The 24,400-nt window shown below is 38.9% G+C and overlaps 1 protein-coding gene across 4 annotated transcripts in view; it reads right to left on the bottom strand.

Moving 5' to 3' along the window:
* Positions 1-24,400, bottom strand: part of LOC102298669 (receptor tyrosine-protein kinase erbB-4) — a 116,295-nt gene that overhangs the window by 79,321 nt on the left and 12,574 nt on the right. For 3 of the 4 annotated variants that reach the window (XM_042226230.1, XM_042226229.1, XM_042226228.1), the window contains exons 3-10: positions 23,389-23,507; positions 19,980-20,121; positions 18,383-18,496; positions 17,994-18,120; positions 16,862-16,935; positions 12,232-12,322; positions 10,554-10,753; positions 5,282-5,417 (exon numbers count right to left, since the gene is read on the bottom strand). In XM_042226230.1, coding sequence (XP_042082164.1) covers positions 5,282-5,417; positions 10,554-10,753; positions 12,232-12,322; positions 16,862-16,935; positions 17,994-18,120; positions 18,383-18,496; positions 19,980-20,121; positions 23,389-23,507 — 1,003 coding nt within the window. The remainder of the gene's footprint in view (positions 1-5,281; positions 5,418-10,553; positions 10,754-12,231; positions 12,323-16,861; positions 16,936-17,993; positions 18,121-18,382; positions 18,497-19,979; positions 20,122-23,388; positions 23,508-24,400) is intronic. The other variant, XM_005935764.3, reaches the window with a different exon arrangement.

The following is a 24,400-nucleotide window of genomic DNA, read 5'->3' as shown; positions in this document are numbered from 1 at the left end:
ATGGGTATCACAGTTGTATGTATGTTTATGTGTGTGTGTGTGTGTGTGTGTGTGTGTGTGTGTGTGTGTGTGTGTGTATATTACATACTATAATATAGTATATTATAGTATATTATTGCTCTTGGCCCCAACTTGTTTCAAATTAATGTTTGTCTTTCTCTTGTCATCCATCAGACTGACTCTTTCTCTCACTTTTCTCCATTTCTGTCAGGGATATTCGAGAATATGCCAATGGGTCAGTGTGCGTAGAGTGTGATGCCCAGTGTGAAAGAGCTGACGGTGACTCTTTGACCTGTCTTGGGCCGGTAAGTTTTCTATTACATACAACAATTTTAAGGCAGATCAAATCATTATGTTCATACATGTATTCTTAATATAGAAAGTGAACAGGGCTGTTTAAACAATTCAAATATGCTTCTGAGGAGCACGAGAATATTGTGCATCATAAGTAGTAAGACAGTAACAATATTGTATTTTTTGTGAGAGCATTATTACCTGTTAGCTATCCTTAATACTGAAACCAGCACTCAGGGGGTCAGTGCTGTTAAAAGGTTCAGGACCTGGGAGGGGTGCTGCATTTTCAAAAATCAATCAAATAAAGTGTCTTGTTGTTCACTTTCTCCAATCCCTTTATAATTGCGCAACACCGGAGTGGCCTAGAAAAAGGCATTAAATTTGACCAAACTGCTACTAAGTTGGCACTTTGCCTTCGTCACTACAGGAGAAGAAAATTAAATTGGGGTACTTTTTTTGGCCAGTGAGGAAACACAGAATGTTCTTGGCTATAGAAAAACATTTTGCTAACCCAGTGGGAACGAAATCATATTACTATTAATTATGCTTCATCGGCCTTCATAAAACCTTCCAAGAGGCAAGGAAGGTAAGCTTTTGTCGGAGCGCATGCTGTTTGGGATAATAAAGGCTGAAATGTAGCTGGAAGATATCATGGATACTTACGGTTTATAGGGCATTGCATAATGTTCTGGTATGATATGTTTTCCTGTATTTGCTGTATTCCTTTTATTTTCTGTTTGTTATAGGGAAAGAAAAAGCAATACACTTCAAGTGAATGAAAATAAATAGTGTTCCTGTTTAATTTGATTTTAGTTTATTTACATTTTGTAGAAACTCTAAGAAATTGCCCTTGATAAGGTACTTGAACCTCACAATGATCATGTCTGGTAAATGGTAAATTGACTGATTCTTATATATCGTTTTTCTACTCTTCTTCAGCACTCATAGTGTTTATTTAACATGTCTCATTCACCCGTTCACACACAAATTCATACAAGCACTTTTTTCTATGTACAGGGAGTGCAGAATTATTAGGCAAATGAGTATTTTGTCCACATCATCCTCTTCATGCATGTTGTCTTACTCCAAGCTGTATAGGCTCGAAAGCCTACTACCAATTAAGCATATTAGGTGATGTGCATCTCTGTAATGAGAAGGGGTGTGGTCTAATGACATCAACACCCTATATCAGGTGTGCATAATTATTAGGCAACGTCCTTTCCTTTGGCAAAATGGGTCAAAAGAAGGACTTGACAGGCTCAGAAAAGTCAAAAATAGTGAGATATCTTGCAGAGGGATGCAGCAGTCTCAAAATTGCAAAGCTTCTGAAGCGTGATCATCGAACAATCAAGCGTTTCATTCAAAATAGTCAACAGGGTCGCAAGAAGCGTGTGGAAAAACCAAGGCGCAAAATAACTGCCCATGAACTGAGAAAAGTCAAGCGTGCAGCTGCCAAGATGCCACTTGCCACCAGTTTGGCCATATTTCAGAGCTGCAACATCACTGGAGTGCCCAAAAGCACAAGGTGTGCAATACTCAGAGACATGGCCAAGGTAAGAAAGGCTGAAAGACGACCACCACTGAACAAGACACACAAGCTGAAACGTCAAGACTGGGCCAAGAAATATCTCAAGACTGGTTTTTCTAAGGTTTTATGGACTGATGAAATGAGAGTGAGTCTTGATGGGCCAGATGGATGGGCCCGTGGCTGGATTGGTAAAGGGCAGAGAGCTCCAGTCCGACTCAGACGCCAGCAAGGTGGAGGTGGAGTACTGGTTTGGGCTGGTATCATCAAAGATGAGCTTGTGGGGCCTTTTCGGGTTGAGGATGGAGTCAAGCTCAACTCCCAGTCCTACTGCCAGTTTCTGGAAGACACCTTCTTCAAGCAGTGGTACAGGAAGAAGTCTGCATCCTTCAAGAAAAACATGATTTTCATGCAGGACAATGCTCCATCACACGCGTCCAAGTACTCCACAGCGTGGCTGGCAAGAAAGGGTATAAAAGAAGAAAAACTAATGACATGGCCTCCTTGTTCACCTGATCTGAACCCCATTGAGAACCTGTGGTCCATCATCAAATGTGAGATTTACAAGGAGGGAAAACAGTACACCTCTCTGAACAGTGTCTGGGAGGCTGTGGTTGCTGCTGCACGCAATGTTGATGGTGAACAGATCAAAACACTGACAGAATCCATGGATGGCAGGCTTTTGAGTGTCCTTGCAAAGAAAGGTGGCTATATTGGTCGCTGATTTGTTTTTGTTTTGTTTTTGAATGTCAGAAATGTATATTTGTGAATGTGGAGATGTTATATTGGTTTCACTGGTAAAAATAAATAATTGAAATGGGTATATATTTGTTTTTTGTTAAGTTGCCTAATAATTATGCACAGTAATAGTCACCTGCACACACAGATATCCCCCTAAAATAGCTAAAACTAAAAACAAACTAAAAACTACTTCCAAAAACATTCAGCTTTGATATTAATGAGTTTTTTGGGTTCATTGAGAACATGGTTGTTGTTCAAAAATAAAATTATTCCTCAAAAATACAACTTGCCTAATAATTCTGCACTCCCTGTATAAGTGATTGCTATCTAACAACTCTGATGAATGCATCAGGAGCAAAACAGTATCTGGCCCAAGGATGCTGGAGCTGAAGCGGTGATTGAACCGATCGGTAGATGACCCGCTCTGTCTCCTGAGCCACAAGAACCCAAGAAAATTGCAACAACATGCACTTAAACCACAAAAGGCCATTTGATTGGACTGATACATGCTGTTCAGATAAAAATAAAAGGACCACCAGTGTTAACATAAAATACGGGAACTACGGAAAGCGCTGTGCTTGTGCGGATATGGCAAAGGGTTTGGACTGCATTCACAAAATTATTGGGTTTGGTGAATGTGCTGGTGTTGGTGACGCTGATGGTGTAGGTGACGCTGACGTGCAGGTGGACAGGTAGGCAGGGCGTGGCCCCGTGCGCAAGCAGTGACTGTGACACGCAGTGACACGCCTAGCCCCCCTGCCCGAGCAACACCTCCTCGTCCTCCTCTGTCCTCTCCAATGTGGCCACCAAACTTTTCTGATCAAGTTGGGACAGAACTTAAAAGCATCATCCCAGCTGTTCTGCAGGGTAAAAACATCTAAAATTTCATTAATAAAACTCCCTGGGGGAGCAGATCTTTCATTAGGAGGTAGATAGCATCAAGATATATTCTTTTAAAGTCAGGGGACCTCTATTGTTATGACACTCTGCAGGGGTGCCTTTTAAACTAAAAATTAGCACCACATTTTAAATTGTTCTTTTCACCCCCTGGCTCTTAATATCATCCCCAGTAAACAGAACAGTACTGCTTAACTCGAAAATGAAAGCGCCACGGGCTGTTCAGGTAAAGTTTTGATGAGCAGATGGCGTAGCAGGTCTTAAAAATAGAGGACTGTTTTAATGTCACAAAATGTTTTATATGTCACAATGTATTTCATTAAATAAGACTAATGAAAAAAAGCATAAAAAAATCAATAACTCAAATTAAAACTGCATTTATTCATAGTATTTATAAGATCATTCGGTAGTTGCTGATGCATTTGATTAATCGTATATTTAGAGGCATGCAGCATGCTCCAGCCATTGCTGACTTCAGTAGCATTAAAGCCGAGCTATATTCTCAGATGATTTTGCCAGCAGATGTCACGTGCGCCTACTGACTGGCCTCCTGTTGAATAAGGTAATAAACTATCCCTGGAACATGCTATTATATTCTCTTGCTCAGAAATATAATCTGGACAAAAATCTATTGGAAAAAAACTTTTGTTTTTCTTTAAGAACTGATAAAACACAAAATAAACTGCTTGTCATGCTGTTTAATCTGCGAGTTTGGGGCCATCTTTAAAAGCTTTTCTTGGAAGATAATGAACCAAGAAAATAAAAGACACTTCAGAGGGCAGTGAACAAAACGAAACAAATTTTTCTCACCTAGTTGTTGTGAGCATGTTTCATTTTGTTCATAAATATGTTCAAGTTAAATAAATCCCCTCTTGGCAGTAACAGGGTAATATATTTCCTTTACTTTTTTAAGTAGCTACATTTTGCCACACAGATACCCGTCATGTCAAAAGCCTCACGTTGGTGACATGACAATCATTATCTGTTGCTACAACTGTATGAGTAAAGGACCGTACATGACACTCATGAGAGCATTCTGATGTTAGATCAACGTTTTGATGTGGCACTCATATGACCCATTTACCATACAGCGTGTCTGTTTTGGCACAATCTAAGAGAGTTATGGCTCTTAGGGGCTCGAACACACTTAAGAATAAAAAGGGCTATTGATGCTGTTCTTTTTGCCTAACTTATGAAAATTCCCAGAGAGTGACTGTGTTTCTGTGGTGTTCTAGCCCATTTTACTGTCAAGAAGCTGAAGAGTAATCATTAACTAAGCATTCGTGGAGACTTTTATAGACCACAACAGCAGAAAGATGTGTTTGGCACCTTAACAAAATTAAGTAAACTTTGGTGGTAAACACATCCTGATCAAGCAAAGTCTAAGGGTGAAGAATACAAACCTAAGTTTTGTCATAAGTGTCACTGATTATAAAAGACTTTTTTATCAGTGTTGTCATGCTGATGCTGGCCTAGCTGTAACAATGTAACTTGTTTGGTCGTATTTTGTCTGCTTTACTGTTACTTGTTATAATAAAAAAGCTGAATATTTATTTTACTTACATAAGCTGACATAATATAGCAGACACTGCTTTCCTTATATATTTTTTTGTTTGTTTGTCTGTTTGTTGTTGTTGTTGTTGTTGTCAAGCAGGTTTTCGAGGACAACATATAAACTTCTGTATATACGAACAATGCCACATCTGCTTTCTCTGAGTCAGTCCAGTAGCAACAATTAAACTCAGCCACAAACCATCCATCCACCTCCATCTTCTTATCAGCACTATATCTGAATATATATGTGCAAGCATATTCAGGACTCACCCCTCATAGAGATTGCAGGATTCTACACACGTTCGTCCACGACTGAAATATCGGCAGGACAGGCATTGGTCTGGGCCGGGACCCCAACATCCAGCATCTGAACACAGCGGGTCACACACCATGTGCTCCTTGGCTGCTTAATACACATATAAACAAAGAAGGCAAAGGATTATACTCATGTAGCATGCAGCTGAGCTTTGATGACTCAGTGTCAGACGCAATGAATAAACCCTAAATTCCCCCAAATTAGCTGGGTATAAAATTAGCCAAATAATCCTATTATTTATGAAAAGACACAGAACTAGATTTACTAAGGCGCTTGCAATTTGCGAAGGCTTATTTTTGCATTAAATTTCTCCGCCTCCACAGAGCAGATGTTCATTTTCTTGGCCTATAAAAGCTAGCTTTTTTTCCTTCTTCTTCTTCTGGGGACTTCTTTCCTAAACAATGGCAAGAGTAATTGCAGCAAGACACAAGAAAAAGGTGTGCGTTTGAAACACGTGCTCTGGGATAAAGCGGTAAACAAGAAAGTGTCAAACAATACGCTGTACACTACAGAGTGACAGAATAATTATCCTCCTGGATGAACTAAAAGACGACCTAGTTCCTCCCACAAAAACGCTCTCATGTATCCCAGAAACTTTTTAAAAACATCACATTAATTAACTCAATTCATCAGAGGACGTGGTTGGCACTTCGTTTTTAGTGTATACTATATGTTCTCTATTAATATAAATGGCCTGCATGCTCAGTGTGTCTACAGTACTGACTGATATGGTGCAATTAGAAAAGTAGAAGGCTGGGTTGCTTCATTGTAAAATTGCTGTGCAAACAATGAAGAGTGAGATACAGGAAGCACATGCAGATGCCAGACTAGTCGAGTTAACAAAACCTTACAAATAATTAAAGAAAAAGTCATTTTAAGGATTTAAGCCTTTCAATTTGAAAGGGCAATCAAATATACAGCTACTGAATACTATGATTGTATATTATGAAGTTGTTTTACGTAGCAATAGTATCTGGTTTCAGTGCAAAAGTGCTTAGCGTGACATTTACAGCACAAACAAGTGTTGTTTGGATAGCCATGTAAAGCAATACTAAAAACCACCTGTGATACAAAGATACAAATGTTAAACTTGTAAGTCTGATATACTTTGCTGCACTCAGTCATGTAAAGAAAATGCCCCTTTCTCTCATTTTATTCGTAGTGAACAATCTGTTCTGTGTTTCTGCCTCAATGTTTTTCATATAGCACCGACTGACTCAGGCCATTACATCTGCTCTATAATGGCCTGGATCTCTTATCTCTTTCTGTCTCTCTCTTGTCCCCCTCTAGCACTCAGTTGTACAGAGGTTGCTACATTTCAGAACATTACAGTGACAAAATGAGTGTTGAAGTAACGCGGTGACGGCGCTACAGATACACTGTGAACTTTTATCATCCCGCCTGCATCTGACGTGATTTCCCCCCTTGTAGGTTTTCTCTTTCTCTTCTCTTCTTTTCTCGATAGCCAGTGGTTACAGAACATGGTTGCAAAAGGGTCCCTTGCTGTTTTTGGGAACCTGGCTACATGCAAGCCAATGACTATGCCATAGTGTCATAGCCACAGCTTTATTCCAAATAAAAATAAAAATTCAGCCAAAAAGATGCAGATACATAAAGAAAAGCGGATGAAAGTCTTTCGCAAGAGACAAAACCACTTCTTTCATGCTTCTAGCCTCATAGGTAAACTGACCAGGCAGAAATAAATGAGGAAAAGGAAGAATGATTGGTGCAAGATATAAACAAGGGGAAGTGGTGGTTGCATGGCTTTTTAACTATACAACAAGATCAAAAACATATCTTAACTTCAGATGTTTCTGACATGGCTGACTAACAAAAGCCCTGGCAGGAGCGTTTTTGAGACTGAAAGAAGACAAAAGTTCAGGCTATGATTACAATTATTATAAGGGCAGAGAAAAGAAAGAAAGAAAACATCAGAAGAAATAAATAAAGATTAAAAAAACCTGTCCCTGAACAGTGCTGATTAGCACGACTGAGGGGAGAGATTTAGCTGGAACTAGACTGGAATTAGTGCCTCCAGTTTTGGGGACCTCTCTTTTCTGTATTAACATTTCAGGGGCGGTCTGTGAAAAGGCTAAAGAGAGTAGAGGGGGAGTCGGAGGAGGGATCCTTTTCACATGCAACATAGGTGAAAAAAATAGTTCTGTATTTTAAAAAAGGCCATTTACTGTTTAGTTAATAGTGTAATTAAATAATGAGCCAATATGAGAGACTCTGTGTTGACTATTTTCTCAAACAACATGTATGTGTTCCACTGAGGTAACCAAACGGATCTATAATTGTACTATTTTACATTTTGTTAATAGAGCATTATTACAATGGCAACCAGTGACTTCTCTCAGTGAAGTAACTACATTTCTAACATCATCAGAGTACATTTGTTTCCATCAGTGGGAGTATTTCCTGCAGCTTTTTATCCAAATTTTGCTGTGAGAAAATCAGAGCTGTGGGGAAAATTACACTGATTCATATGTGTGCCCCTTTCACAGTATTTTGACTTGCATAAAAAGCGCTGGTGCTACTGACAGTCTCTTAAAGTATTATAAAATATGCAAATTCAGTGAGCACAATGAAAATCATATTTACACAAGAACCACAACATTTCTGCTTTGCTGTTTTCTTTCTTTACTGTACGCGCATGTAAAATAGTGCAGAAACAAACCAGGGATATTTCATTTAACTGTGTCACAATGAGGTGAGATAAACTTTTGATGCTAAATATGTATAAAATAATTAATACAGTCTGAAAAATATTAACTGAAAACTGTCCCTATCTCTCTCTCTCTCATATATTATCTACTATCATATCTATCTTCTATCTATTATCTATCTATCTTATCATATATCTATCTATCTATCTATCTATATCTATATATCTATCTATCTATATATCTATATATCTATATCTATATCTATCTATATATATATATCTATTATATATCTATATCTATATATCTATATATATATATATTATATATATATCTATATATTATATCTATATATTATCTATATATATATATATATATATATATATATATATATATATATATATAACATTTCCATACAATCCTGGGTTATTATTGATATCTTATTGATGAGGCTATGCCAAAATGTAATATGTAAAAAGTCAACAAATTCAAAGAAAAATTATGGTTAAAAAGCCATCACAACTGTGTTTTAATACCATATAGCATGAATATATTACTTGTTTTACATGCTAGTACACACTAAATCTCTATTCCAACTACTATGAAAACTAGATGTCTTAGTTTCAGGTTTCAGCAACTACTTAAATCGCTACAACCGCATGCATATTCACAAGAATACTCTTTGCTGCACTGTAACAGTGTGATAGCTGCCCTTTTCTAGCCCCATGAGGCTCAGTCAACTTTAGACACACAAACACGCGCACTCTGATGCACACATGCAGAACCATGTCAAGTATGTGACTCTTGAAACTAACCCAAAGTCTTCAAAGACTCTAAAGTGTGTGTGCGTGTGTGTGTGTATCTGTCTGTGTGTGTGTGTTCAACAGTAAGGAAGTGCCAAGGGGAAAGGAGCACATGAACAGTGAAAAGGGGCCAACTCAATAATGCAAATACTGGCTCATTAATGAACATTATACATAAATGAATAATGTCTTAACACTTGTGGCAGTGATATAATAAAGCTCTTCCATTTTTAGAAATGCAATCTTTATCTCACCACATCAGTTATTTGCCTAATTTCATTTTTCTAAACCTTGCACTCTCGGAATGACCCTGATGTTAATTTGTTTAATTATTGAATTATTGTTTTTAGTGTCCTTCAGAAGCTAGTGAGATAATGGGTACCATTCATAAGACAGACAAGCCTCAAAACCTTACTATGAATGGCCACTACAATAGCTCCTTTAAAACAAATGCCTTTGTTATGAAGGCTGGGTGATAACTTAGAAAGCAGAATTTTGTCTGTTGGTTTCTTGTTAGTTCGACAATTCAAACTTCTTTTAAATCTATACTACAAGAAATGTTGAGTAGATTCGTTCCTTTCTTTAGTGTACAACCTGTTTTAAATATGAACATGTTTGAGAAAAAAAAAGCGTACTCTTGATGGTGCCTGAGGCTAGACAGTGAGTGTTAAATTAACAGCTAAAATATGCAAATGTATCACGGTTGTACAACACAGAGGTCATTTAGCACATTATAATGACTCAAATATGTCCTGCTACCAGAGGATATCCAGAATCAGAGGTTAAAACATAATTTTCATACAATGTCTTTGTTTTCATAGCTGTTCAAAAGCTGCAGCACAAAGATCTGCTCTTGTGGTAGATTTCCCTAACAAATGCATACATATATAATGTTTTAACATAAGTCGTTAAACTATGACTGGACAGGTTTGCTACTTATTTTTTGTGGACATACAAACATAATTTACCTTTTTTAGTTTTTTAAAAGTTTATATTGGATATTTAGCAAATTTGCAACTAAATAATTGTATCATACAGTGCAGCACAATATAGCAACTGGTATATTTTCTGTAGCTTTTTTTTCCCAAATACTAGGAGGTGACAAAAAGAGCAAACCAACTACCATGAAACTTGGTAGAAAGGTGTTGCTGTGGGCAAAGAACTAAAAACTTTAACTTAAAGTTTTCTTTAAAAGTGTCAATGCGCTTTGAGTTGTGTTGTAAGTGGAAGAGGGACCTATAGAACAGTGGTAAAATATATTGCAGTACATCAAATTCATTAGATCGGTAAAAAAAAGAAAAAGTAAATAGGGTTCAAGGTTCTTTATTTGTCACATGCACAGTTATACAAGTATAACACACAGTGAAATGTGGCCTAAACCAGAGCAAAAAATAAGTAAAAAACAAGAAAAGTGGATAGTCGGAGCGGAGCGGTAAGGAAGGCGTCTGGACGTGGCCGCGCCATCTTTCGAGTATATGCCAAGAATGGCATTGTTGAAAATCTGCAGAAGTTTTATTTCTGTTTTATTTCTGTTCAGATGACTATTTTCTTCTTTTGCTGTTATAGCTCTTTATAAGTACATATACAATCTAAATAGCCTCTGATAACATTCAAAGCAAGGTGAAGGTTGTTGATCATTTTTGATCATTTATTTTTGTTTTGGTAGAGCAACTCATGAGATATGATCATTTTTTTAGTGCAAAGTTGACCAAATATTTATTATTTAGATGTTTAGAATGATTGTGGCATCAACTTACAGCATTCCTGTGGACTTCGGTTGTTGCGAATAAGAACCTTTTGGTTTGTAGTACGGAACAGTCTTGTCCAATTGACGGTGTTATAGTAGCAAAGCTGGCTGTTCTCTGCAATGTGGACATTCCCAGCACTGATCTCTCTCAGAGACTGAAGCTGAAGTGATGTGATCCCCGGCTGCTTCAACACCAGCAGAGAGATCCCACTGAGAGGTAAGAATAGGTGGAGGTGAGAGGAAGACGGAGCCGACAGCAAAGGAAAGAAGGTCAGAGGAGCAGGAGGAGAAGAAATGATGTGGCGCAGGGACAAAAGAGGAAAAGAAAGGGAAGAGAGAAGATGGAATCATTTCACAGGCTTGGTAGAAATGCTGTTTAAACATCATAGCGGTCTACCAGTCATCTCAACTGTGATCTCATTAGTCAACATTAATTCTATCACTGAATCATAATTTCAAGAAGAATACACTGTGTTTTTATGAGATCACATCGTCCTATGTTGCAACAACGCAACTTAGAACATGTGTTTTAATCATTCTGTCTGCTAGGCTCTCTCTCTTTTTTCTTCCTACCCCCAGCTATCCTGATATGTCCCACTTGCATGGTTTAAAAATGACAGGATGCCAGTGGGTGTCAGAACCATCAGATAGACAGAGAGTATGCAGGATCAAGCACGGGGCAGGGGTGGGTGGCAGGCTATAATTTGTACTGCAGCCTGCTGTTTCCATCTGCAGGCAGGTGCAGTGCACATGCACACACTCTCACACGCACGCCTAGGGACACACACACACAAAAACACACTGAATCTCACAGTCTACACTTTATCAGCAGACACTCGCTTTGATTACATCCAAATCCCGCTACATTTTTATTGCATGTTTTCCAAATTAAGAAAAAAAATAATCTAAATGATGAATAATTAAGTGCTATAATTTAGGTTAAATAATTAAGCTGTCTTTAGAAAGTCATGTTTTAAGTAGTAACAAAAAAAATTACACTTCACACATTAACATGCATAGCACTAATCCAGATAAGGCTATCCAACAAAACCGGATCCACTTTCAGTTTGCATTAAAATGGTTTAAATATATAACCAGAGGTAGAGACGTTTGATTGTGACTGTAACCTCGTCTTTCCGATCTTCTTTAAACCACAGCAGTTTGCAACAATGCATGCGAATTTACATCTGTGAGATAAGCTGTGTAGTGTAAATATTATCTATGTGTTCATATACATACAATATGTGTACAGCCCCTCCATACCAATAGCAAAAAGGAATAGAAATGAGTCTACTGATAATAATAAACTTTATTTGTATAGAACAGGAAATAATCAAACTTAACTCAAAGTGCTTAACATAAAAAAGAGAATAGAAATTAATTATAAGAAGTAATAATAATAAAAACACAGCACAATGAAATACTCTAAATTTACTGTTATCGGCTCCTTCTTTCATTCCTTCATTTCAGTTTTCCAGTGAGCTGTGGCTTCAGAGATTGTTCGCTACAATTAGCTAAAAATAAATCTAAAACCACAAATTTTCCTGCTTGCCATTGATTTAGAAGAACCGTGCTCTGATTGAGACATTTGTGAAACAACTTGGCATAAACTATTCCCAACAATCAAAAAACAAAATACAAAAGAAAGAAAGAAAAAGAATTTGTGAAGGTATTATGCACTCAGGTACCTGTACAATGCTCTTCCCCCAATAGTAGCCAGGTTGGAGAAAACACCCAAGTCTGTCATGTTGTCAGGCCATGACTGAATGTTTAGAAAACCTAAATGAAGACAGGGATGAACATAGGTTATAAATCCACATGAGTACTGACAGACCAGAATCACCTGTCTATCACACTGTCCATTTCCACAGTGACAAGAAGAAAATGAGCAGAGAGAACCGGCCTCTCTCTAGAATTAGCAACATTCCAGAAACACAACAATGCAACCGCACCACCTGAGCCTCATCTGAAATCAGCCAAGCACTTCTAAGCCAGATAAATGTCTGGCACAGCAATGCCACAGAGGAGTTTGGTGCCAGCTATAACAAGTCTGACTTATCAATATTTTTGCATTTCCTTTATTTCCCTGTCAACTGTTAAATAATTTAGGAGATAAAATCAAAAGCTGAGAAAATGGCCATGGCTCATTTAGGATTTTTAATAATAGATTCAGAAATATGAAATATTTATTAGAAAAAACAGTAGGGGACTACAATCCCCAAGCCAACACCAGAGGACAAACAACAGAGGCTACGAGACCAAAGAAAAATCCACAGTGGGTAGAAGAGCAGAGGTAAGAGGGGAGGAGAAGGAGGTGGAAGGAAAGTCTAGACAAATATAATGGCATGTTTTAAAAGCTAAACATGCAATACTCCAGTCAATAAACAGTATCAGACTCTATTATGCTAGACAGTGTGAGTTCTTCCCACAGGATGCATAATTTTGTTGGTCGGGGAAGGGAGGAATGGCAGAGAAAGGTAAGTAGAGCTTGTGGCAACACAATGCCACGCTTGGCTTGATGACAAAAGACAAAGTGCATCCAGTCTGAGTAGTGACGGGGTCTCAATACATGCTTATTACTAATGCTTGGTTGGGAAATGTCCAAAACAGGTGAGGAATCATGCATGATTTTTTATTGCAGTTGCATCCAAAAAGATGCAACTTCCCAAAATGGAAAAAACATTTTAACATTTTATGTCATTTACACATATAGCCCTTTTTTTTTTTAAAGTGAACCTTTAATGAGAGCATAATGGCAGTCATTAGGATAAAAGAGGAATTTTTTCCATTATATAAACCATTATGAGGTATTCGCACAGAATGTCAAATATATTGCTGGGGAATTGCGGTTTGTAAAAGGTAATTGCACTTTTGGTATTTGTCCATCTTGATTCTCATGATGTGCAGTTTATGATGCTGTGAGTGCCTCTTAGCCCAGAGGCAGCAGTTCTATAGAATCGTTAGCGCTGTACTTGTCAACACTAATTGTCTTAATGACAAAACCTGCAGTGCTGAGGCACCTCGCTGTTCTGGCACGGTGCTATTTCAGAGGGCTTTGGGTGTTCTCTACTTACAATAGCAGTCTACTGCCTGTTGAAATCTTTCCTGTCTGTTCCAATGTAGGGATGTGATAGCAGCGAACGTTTGCTATCTGTATTTGCTATCATCAGAAAGTGGGTGAAGATTGTTGATAAGAAAGGTTAAAATAAATAAATAAACAGTCTTTGTCCAAGCAGAGAGACACTCTAGAAAGAGTAGGTTTCCGCAATTGTGTTATTGTACTGTCAAGTAATAGTAACTTTCACGGTGTAGTAAAAGAGACAATAATGCTAATAAACATGGCGAGCACTGAGCTGCTAAGCTACAAAAAAAGTAGTACAATTCTAAAGGTGACTGGAAAGGTAGCTAGAATGACTGTTCAGTGCCCTGCTACATACGAATACAGCAACAAAGACATGTAATGCAGTCTGTATATGTATATAAATTGTTACATAGAAATTTTTACATAATTTCATTGTGCAAGCAACTGTACAATGACAATAAAAGGTCTAAGTCTATATAGTTTGTGTATCACATGTAAAAATACACCAGTATTGTATTGTATTGTACATGCTTCCTAAAGTCTGTGCAGAATAAATGGTCACAATGCATTTTTGGAACAATCTAACTATATACACATTAAATATCCTGCAGGTCTCTACACACTTCACATTTACACTTCAGGCAAACTTCATAATAGATCTTCCAGTGAAGAGCGACGAGAATAGATTACACAAGTTATCAATTCAGAGGTTCAACTTCCTTGAGGTAACTGTTGTTGCTGATTGGCATTAATAATAACTGAAATTAACTGAACTGATTTAAGTCTTTGTAGCTAATTTGTTTCTAAGTTGTGCTAGATGCCTTAATGTGCATTTGCATCACTATCAACAATCACATAGGAGCGGTCCATGAGGCCCTTCATAGGGGAAAAGTGTAAATGGCCTGCATTTGTATAGCGCTTTACTCAGTCCCTAAGGACCCCAAAGCACTTTACACTACATTCAGTCATTCACCCATTCACACACTGGTGATGGCAAACTACATTGTAGCCACAGCTGCACTGGGGCGCACTGACAGGGGCGAGGCTGCCGGACACTGGCACCACCAGGTGCTCTGACCACCAGTAGGCAAACATGGGGTTAGTATCTTGCCCAAGGATATTTGGCATGCAGCCAGGAGGCAGCCTGGGATCGAACCACCGGCCTTCTGATTAGTGGCTGACCTGCTCTGCCACCTGAGCTACAGCCATCCCTTAAGTGTAGGCCTGATCCTTTCAGACAGATTGTGGAACCTCACTAGATAGAAAGATCAATGCCAAAAAGCAAGTCAACAAAAATTTTGTGTGCAACATTATGCTAGCGCTTGTATTTTTTTGTGTTTTCATGTGAATTTTCATGCACATGGAAAGATCACTTATCAGGAGTGTATGCTCTGCTGGGAGCCACATCAGCAGCACACCAATGTGCATAGTGAATTAAAATGTGGAACCACTTGGACAAGAAGGCCATGAGCTCATAAGCAAAGGTTAAGAGCGCTTAAGTTGTAGTGATTACATTCTGAGTCACAACACCGAGAAACCCACTTATGCTGAATCGTGCTAGCTACACCCACACTTTGGGTAAATCCTGACCTGGTAAGAAGCCACCGAAAAGACAAAAACATAATGGATCAGAATTTGATTTGAGACAGAAAGATGCGTGTGCTGGTGTGGATGATGAAAGCTGTCCTACTACAGAGCTCATTTGAAAGCCAGAGCAACGCTAGCTGTGACCTTGGGGTCATGGATGCAGGTTGCCTGCTTTTGTAAAAAGTCACGTTCTTCTGCCAGCTCAGAGAAATGACAAGCTGAGATGACACACGTGTCTGACCACATGGCTGCTGGTTTATGCTTCATCACCTGCATTCAAACTGTCATCACTAACCATCAGAGAGGAAAAGCAAGAAAACAAAATGACTTCGAAGTCAAGTTTTGGAATATATCTAAGTCAGTTTAAAGAGTAAACAACTGGACTTATACAGAGATTTATATACCTTAGAAGATACAAAGAGTTCAGATGCAAAGGTTTCAATCAACTGAGTTCAGCGTCTTGCCTGAAGACACTTCAGCATGTCGAGGAGCGGGTATCAAAATGGCCCCAATGGTGTTAATGGATAATTCACTCTATCAAATGAAAAACAGCTGCGCTAGTTTAACTTGCTTTCCTAACTCACTATAATCCTTCCTTTTTTCCCTTTGAGCAGGCTTAAATATTAGTTGTAACTGACATCAGTTGTCAGTTTCCATTAAGGAAAGCGCAATAATAAAAATGCTATTTTGTCTGCAGCATTTCATTTCTAAATCTTTCCTTTTAAGTTTGCTTTTGAACTGCAACAATACAACTCTTTTTTCTATCAGAGTGGTTGATCACATTTAGATTATATAGACAGATGGTGGTCGCAGCTCAAAAACATGATTTGGATTGTGAACAAGTAGGAAAACTGCTATTACTACTACATGTATGTTGGCACTTGATTGTGTATGTTTATTACCCCCCATATTAGCTTTTAAGAGTAACTGCCATTAGGTATAACGATATTTATTATTATAACTGCTACAGGTTATGTAGAAAGTAAAGTATCCAAGACACATCTTAGATACTTCACAATTTTCTTTTCTTTTAAAAAAAATATAACTGATGTAATCCTAAATAAATAAGTGGTGTTCAGATGAAAGGGACACACTGTTTAATAAGACATCTGCTTTTGTCATTCATGGCTAAATAGCAGCACTGATATTTTACGAGAATATTTTCCTATTGCTTTTGAAAATATGACATCAGAGATATGATGTGTTCTTCTGATGGCATTGTCAAATTTTGGGGCTGGAAGGATGACAGTGTACACGCAGCTAAAAAGTGGAGGTGGCATGGAGAGCTGGGGGATTAACGATGTGCACCGCATGTTCTGGCTCTTTTCTTCATGGTGCGTGAAGGGAGAGCTGGGGCTGTGGGACTCAAGGCTAGGGACTCCCTGAGGGAGAAGCAGTAGAGAGAAAGAGGAGACTGAAAGACTCATATGATATTCATCTTATTCTGCAAGGCCTGTCCTTGGTTTGGACATTCTCAAGAGGAGGGGAGGACTTGAAGAAATACACATATGCTGATACATGGAAGTATTTATAAGCATTGATGTGAAACTTTCCTGTTCAAGAAAAGAGATGACAGTAAGAGTAAGCATTTGTTCTTTCTTTAAATACATACACGTATAAGACCAATGCAGTGCAACTTATATACTTACCTGTAATTTCCCGAACGGTGCGGAACACGTTGAGTTTTTCCGGGTCCAACGCTTCAATGTTATGATAGACATCCCTGTGAATAAAAAGAGAGATCAGAATGACAAAAACAAATCAAGTAAAAGAAAAAAAGAATGTGTTTTAGTATTTCCATCTGTATGTGTAAAGGATATACCTACTTAGAATAGAATAAAATAGTCCTTTATTGTCATTGTACATGTACAACAAAAATGCGATACTTACAGGAAATTTTCTTACTTACAGGTAAGAAAAGTTTGCTACATTTACCAGCTGAAGAGGTAAATCATGTATGTGTACTGAGAATACCTGATTGGGATATTTTAAGTGAACTATATTAAATACATATGAATGAATGCAAACAAATAGTACTGTATATCCATGCAGACATAACTAACCACTAACATTATTCAGATTAATCCATCCAATTAACAGTTTGATTCAATCTGTAACACACTGTTAATAGCTCGATGGTATTTAAAATACCATATTTTCACAAGTATTATAATCAGTTTTATTTCAAATTGCAATTTTGAGTCAAAAACAAAGTTTCTGATTATTGAGAGAACAACTCAATAAAGGAGACTGAGAATAAAAGGAAGGAAGCAGTCAGGAGGTACAGCGGTGGAGAAGCTGACACAGCCCCGGAGAGATCTTTGCACAGAGGTCACACTTAGCCACTCTAAACTAACATCTGTTAAGCACACATACTCTAAATGTGTCCATCATGGATGTTCACTTGTGTGCTAGCTGAAGAGTATCATCTATCTTAATTAATAATTGAATCAATCCCCCAATCTGTATGCCAGGTGACCCAAATTAAACACACCATCTATGCTATGAGACCAACAGGTGCACACTTAGTCTAGTTGAAGGCTAAAATGGTCACAGTGGACTAGCAGCTGCGATTTTTACTTTTAGTTACTTCCAACTTCAGTGGAGTGTGCACTACCTGTGGGCTCTTTTTCAACAATCCACTGTGAATGCTCAGTGCTCGCTCAGCTGAATACAGAAAGGCTGAATGGAATGGGAAAAGCAATTTTATATTTAGGCAGATTTTTTTTCTCCCACACTGTCTTCAGTCATTCCGATAAGCTGAATCTTCTCAGCTCTCACCCTTTGATTCCAGTAATGAGGAACACCAGGTTGCCATTGATTTTGGTGCAGTTGACAAACTTGTCAATGTTGTTGGAGTCCACTGTCTGAGCAGTCTGTAGGCTTGCTGTGCCTATCCCATCACATGCTGAAAGAAACACAGTGAAACCGTGAAGAGAAAAAATTGCATCAATTAATTCAATGGTGCAAACATGCAAAATACGAGGTAGATTAGGGGTTTGATGCAATCAGGACAACATGTACTTTTCCTGCATTTGCCAAAATAAACCCAATAGTGAAACTGACAACAGTGCATACATACAACTATATAGTGTTAATAATAAAATAGCTAAATCGATGGAGGCAAACATTCAGTAATTATCTGCTGCAACTATATGTTTGAATTTTACCTTTTGGACAGATGTCAGTACAAGGGATGCACATCTTAATGCGATTCTCCTCCACCTCCATCTTGTTACTGGGGCATGCTCTCACACAGGAGCTGTGGTCTACCACAAAGTTATCTGGAAAACAATTCATTGTAAATGTCAAATACAGATGGCTGCTGTTTGTCACACTGGAACATACAGAACAATAAGTGGCAGTGGAGTGTAGGCAATCACATAAAAAAAGTGCTGAAAGTGACTTTGAAAGTGACTTTGCCTCACCATCATTTTTATTTATTTATTTGGTTATTTATTTACTTATTTTGCATAGGATTTATGTGAAAAACTACCAAAATAAAAAAGCTGCATACTTTCATAACAGTAAACAGTTAAATGTTTATATTATTCTCTATCCTGTGTCTGTTTAAAAGTAACAATGCCTTGAAGCGCAGAGCTCCTCTTCCCTCCCTGCTGGTTGGCCTTTTCAGTGATGTTTTGAACAGCATGGGGTGTCCACAATTAGTTGTGGGTGTGGTGAGTGACTAGGTTGTGGTTAGCAGTGGCCAAAGAATAATTTATGAATAAAATGACTAAACATTATACACAGGAGTGAGAAGAGCTATGCTGCTAGTGCAGACGCAGGCCTCTACTTCCCCGTCACCTGTACTGGCTTTGCAAACAAGACTGCTTGTCAAGATGACATGTTGGAACGACCATTGACCATTTATGTACCCCCAAGAAGTGTAACAGTGTAGCAAGTCAGCCATCCATCCATCTTCTTAGCCACTTATCTAATTTAGGGTCGTGGGGATGCTGGAACGTAAACCAGCTTTCACAGGGTGAGAGGCTATGTACATCCTGGACTGCCAACTTATACATACAATGGCAGTTATGTCAATTGGACTGGACTTAAAAGAAAAAAGAACGTACAAATGTGAGAACCCAGCCTAACAAATACATCCCATGCCTCTTATTCTGACCTAAACTTTAAAACTTAATGATGTAACTTGACTTTTTCTACTCCTAACACAAAACTTTATACAAGTTTTACTTTTAAACAGCCATTTGCTGAAATTAAAATAAAAGTCCTTTGCAAAATGTCGCTTTTACAAAACTGTAAAAGTCAAATTCATCCTCACAGACATAGTCACGCTCACACACACATAAAGACTATTTTAGGAAAGAGACAAGCTATATTTATGTTGCTAGTATTTGCCCTAAAAATGATCTACCAGCAGTAATGAGAAAGTTATGAGAAACCTAAGGAGTAAATGCAATTCAAGAAGCAGCTGCATTTATCTTCCAGTCCAATGCAAATGAGGGTTATAAAGAACATAACAGGCATTGCTACTGTCCATTCCTCCTGCTTGTGGGTCTCGAAGACCAAGGAAATCAGCTGATGGATTGCACATAGATGCAGGTGTAATTATCCACAGTGAACTGAAACCCTCCCATTAAATTAGTACTTAAAGTGTAGCTATGTAGAGGTTATGACTTAAGATTAATGTTTAAAGCAGTATGCATGTATGTGGAGTATCCATGTTTGTGTGTGTGTGGGTGTGTTTGTCTGTGTGTGTATGTATGTATGTATGTTTGTGTTTGTCCAGGTGGTCAGACTTACGTGGACACTTCTTGACGCAGAAAGCTCCATAGGTGTACTTTGCCCTAGGGTTATGCTCCAGCTGGAAGGTGGTAGGGTTGTAGACAAATGGCTGAGGGCACTGGGTCACACATGCCCCACTGTCATTAAAGTTGGTGCAGGCCTGCAAACATCCACATAAGTATTATTAGCAGTAGTAGTTGTAGTAATAGTACTAATACTTGTAGTGGTAGTAGTATATTTACATGATGCGTACACAGTCACAGATTAGGTTACTTTTGATTGTGTGGCCAAAATCTGGTTTCACGTTTATTCATAACTGCTGCCAGCCTGACCCCAGGTTTGTATTGCAATTTCCTTTCAGTGTCCAGTAGTGATATTACTGAAAGGTGGAGATGGAGACTATCAGCATGCACCCAATGATATTACAATCAGTTTAAGTTTACTAAGAAAAATCAAGCTGGAGTGGAAAAAAGTAGATACAGAAATCGTATTTTGCTTGATTCTTTTTAAAAAAGTTAAACTACAGAATTTTAGTCAGGTTGAGCTCCGGACTTTGACTGGGCCATTGGAATACCTTGATCGTTTTCTTTTCCAACTATTAATTTTTAGATTTGCTGTACTTCCCATCACAGTCTTGTTGTACGATCCAATTTGGACTAAGCTGTAGCCACGACGCAGACAACTTGACATATGACTTAACAAAATACAGAAGAGTTGGATTTATATAAATGGATTGGATTTATATAGCGCTTTTCAAGGCACCCAAAGCGCTTTACAGTGCCACTATTCATTCACTCTCGCATTCACACACTGGTGGAGGTAGCTACGGTTGTAGCCACAGCTGCCCTGGGGCAGACTGACAGAAGCGAGGCTGCCATATCGCGCCATCGCCTCTGACACCAGTAGGGTAGGGTAAAGTGTCTTGCCCAAGGACACAACGACCAGGACAGAGAGCCCGGGGATTGAACCGGCGACCTTCCGGTTACAGATGCGTTTCCCAACCCCCTGAGCCACGGTCGCAAATGTGTCACTATGGCCACACATTGCAACTTTAATCTTGTGTGTCCCAAAATGACCAAAAGTCTTGTTTGTTAACGTTTGTTAAGATACAAATTTGCCCGCCCAAGCTATACAGCATTGTTCTTTTTAAAGAGAAAAGGCTTTCTCCTGGCATCTTTCCAAACAACCTATACTTGTTCAGTCATTTTTAGTTATGCAATTGCTGTTGACTTTAACATCCATCCATTTTCTTCTGCTTATCCGGGGCCGGGTCAAAGCCAAGCAGAGAAGCCCAGACCTCCCTCTCCCCAGCCACCTCCTCCACCTTATCCGGGGGAACGCCAAGGTGTTCTCAGGCCAGCCGAGAGATATAATCTCTCCAGCGTGTCCTGGGTCTGCCCGGGGCCTCCACCCGGTGGGACATGCCCGGAAAACCAACCCAGGAGGCGCCCAGGGGGGCATCCTTGTCAGATGCCTGAACCACCTCAGCTGGCTCATTTCGATGTGGAGGAGCAACGGCTCTACTCCCGAACTTGGCCGAACTTCTCACCCTATGTCTAAGGGAGAGACCAGCCACCCTTCGGAGGAAACCCATTTCTGCCGCTTGTATTCGCGATCTCGTTTTTTTCGGTCACTACCCACAGCTCGTGACCATAGGTGAGGGTAGGGGCGTAGATCAACCGGTAAATTGAGAGCTTCACTTGTACACTCAGCTCTCTCTTCACCACAACAGACCGGGCCAGCATCCGCATCACTGCAGTCGCTGCACCAATCTGTCTGTCTCCCAATCCCTTCTCCCATCACTCGTGAACAAGACCCTGAGATACTTAAACTCCTCCACTTGGGGCAGGGTCTCGTCCCTGACCCGGAGTGGGCACTCCACCCTTTTCCGGCTGAGGACCATGGCCTCAGTATTTGGAGGTGCTGATTCTCATTCCCACGCTTCACACTCGGCTGCGAACCGTTCCAGGCGAGCTGGAGGTCCATCACCTGATGAAGCCAACAGGACCACATCATCTGCGAAAAGCAGAGATGAGATCCTGAGACCACCGAAGTGAAAGCCTCCCACCACTTGGCTACACCTAGAAATTCTGTCCATAAAAATTATGAACAGAATCGGTGACAAAGAGCAGCCCTGGCGGAGCCCATCACCCACCGGGAACGAGTCCGACTTATTGCCAGCTATGCGGACTAAGCTCTTGCAATGTTCGTATAAGGACTGAATGGCCCGTAGCAATGGGAACTTTAACATGTAACCTGCTAACTGAGGCCTGTAGAGTCTGAGATGTAACTCTTGGACTTTTGACCTTGGGAAGATGAATAACTTTCTTAAGTGTTTCCTACTTGAATGAACAATTTTTGTCACTGTAGGCTGATGGAGTTGTCCGTTTCCAGATTGGGCAGCAACAATTGCTTCTCTAAGCTCATTACTGATGTCTTTCCTATTTAGCATTGTGTTAACACACACTGAAATGCTTTTCACCTCGACTTCATTATTATTTTGTTATTGCAGTACCTGCCAGTCCATTGTAAAAATTTATAACAAATATGATTGAAATACTGATGAATTTAATTATACTTTGTTTTACTTTACACCCAGAGGTTGACTATATGCACACACTGGTACAACTGTTAGGCTACGTAATTATAATGCATGTGGAACTTGATTTTCTGGATGTTTGCTTGAGGAAATTTTCTCTGACTGGACCTCCTTAAATTTTAATTGAATATCCCTGTACTAAGACATGTACTTATTCTATATGTGATTGCAGACCCTAAAAAACATATACTTGTACACATTTAATGTTATCTATGATAATAATATAGAAATAAATTCTTGCGTCTAAAGACTTTGAATTTGCCAGGATTCAATCAAGAATTTACCTTGCCATTTTCTCAATTTTATGATGATTGTGAAGAGAACAGAAGAATAAAAAATTATGATACAGAACTTGCTTTTCCAAAGCCAGGAAGAAGAGCTCGATTAGCCACGGACTCACAGCCTCAGAAACAAGTTTAACATGCAAACAAGCACAGATAAAAGTGATAAAGCACATGGCAAAAAGTCAGAATGAAGAGTTCCCGGTGAAGTCTATATTTAACAATGACACTCATGTCAGGAAGAAAAGAGAATTAAATGTCATCAAATGATATTTGCCATACAAGTGGCATTTAAAAACTGAGTGAAATCCATTTTAAGAGGTACCTGAAATTGAAGGAAGGAAAAAGTCACAAGTAAAATGTGTCAGACTTAAGAAACCAAAAAAAAGAAGAAGAAGAAGAGAAACGTAAAACAAAGTGTTAACACAAAATGTTATCTGCGTAACCATATTGACATGGTAATATCACCAGGAAAATGATCACTTTAACCTCTTTTGTCACACCGTAATGATGTAAAGTGTGTGTATGTGTGTGTGTGTTCACTTACAAAGCAGTCTGTGTCCTTTGGGCCATAACAGCCACCTGCACACTCACGGTGGCAGCAGTCACTAACAAAGGGACCAAAGCAACGGCCGTCACACTGCTCCGCACACACTGTCTTAGTTACTTTGAAGTTACAGGCATGTTAAAAAGAGAGAGACACAAACAAAGGATAAAATGTATATATAATACACGTACTTTATGCATACATATATAGAATGTAAACACAACACAGTCTTAGAATGTGTCTGTCTAGCCAGTTCAAATGGCAGGTGAAGATAAAAAAATTAAAGCCCAGTCACTGGAAAGTTGTCACTGTAAAACCTTTGAGAGGTGGGGGGGGGGTAACTTCAACTTCATCATCTGCTCTGGAAGTTATATATACTATACTAACCTACCTACCATCTATTGCTTTGTAAAATGCATGCATACACATGTTTTTACATGTGTCTGTGTCTGGTGAGTTCAGCTGAAGCAGAAGTTCTTTTTACCACCTACTAGCTATCTTCAATCATGTTTTCATCTCTGCTCTCGTCTGCTGTCTGGCTCAGTGCGACAAAGACATAGCGATTCTTATCTGAATGTACTACCAAAGTGAACATCTGTCCACCTTTGCAATCATATGGGCGGCCGCAAGTCTGTGTGCCTTTCTTCTTGACAGCCATATATAAATGTACATAGGACCCTGCTATTTCACAGGTAAAGACAGCTGGTAATTGACATAGCTTAAGTGTCAGCAGTGGGACTTTCATTATAGAGCAGGAATACATAACTAAGCAGTTATGGATGAACCAGTAAAGTTGGCACAAGATAAAGTATTGGGGTGGGTTAAAAAAAGATATTATACATAGTGGTTTGGATAAATGGATGTACTGTAATTACAAATTAAACTATTTGCATAATTTTGTTGTTATCATATTTACTTTTACTTCTAAATGACTGAGGCTCTCTGTTCTTTTTATACTCAGTCATGTTGGTAATTAGTGACAGCTATGGCTTTTGGTTGTATGAGGTGAAAG

The sequence above is a fragment of the Haplochromis burtoni genome, unplaced genomic scaffold (genome assembly GCF_018398535.1).
Source record: "Haplochromis burtoni strain Fernald_Lab_line unplaced genomic scaffold, NCSU_Asbu1 Contig_202, whole genome shotgun sequence".
Lineage (NCBI taxonomy): Eukaryota > Metazoa > Chordata > Actinopteri > Cichliformes > Cichlidae > Haplochromis > Haplochromis burtoni.
This window is presented reverse-complemented; position numbering and strand designations above follow the sequence as displayed.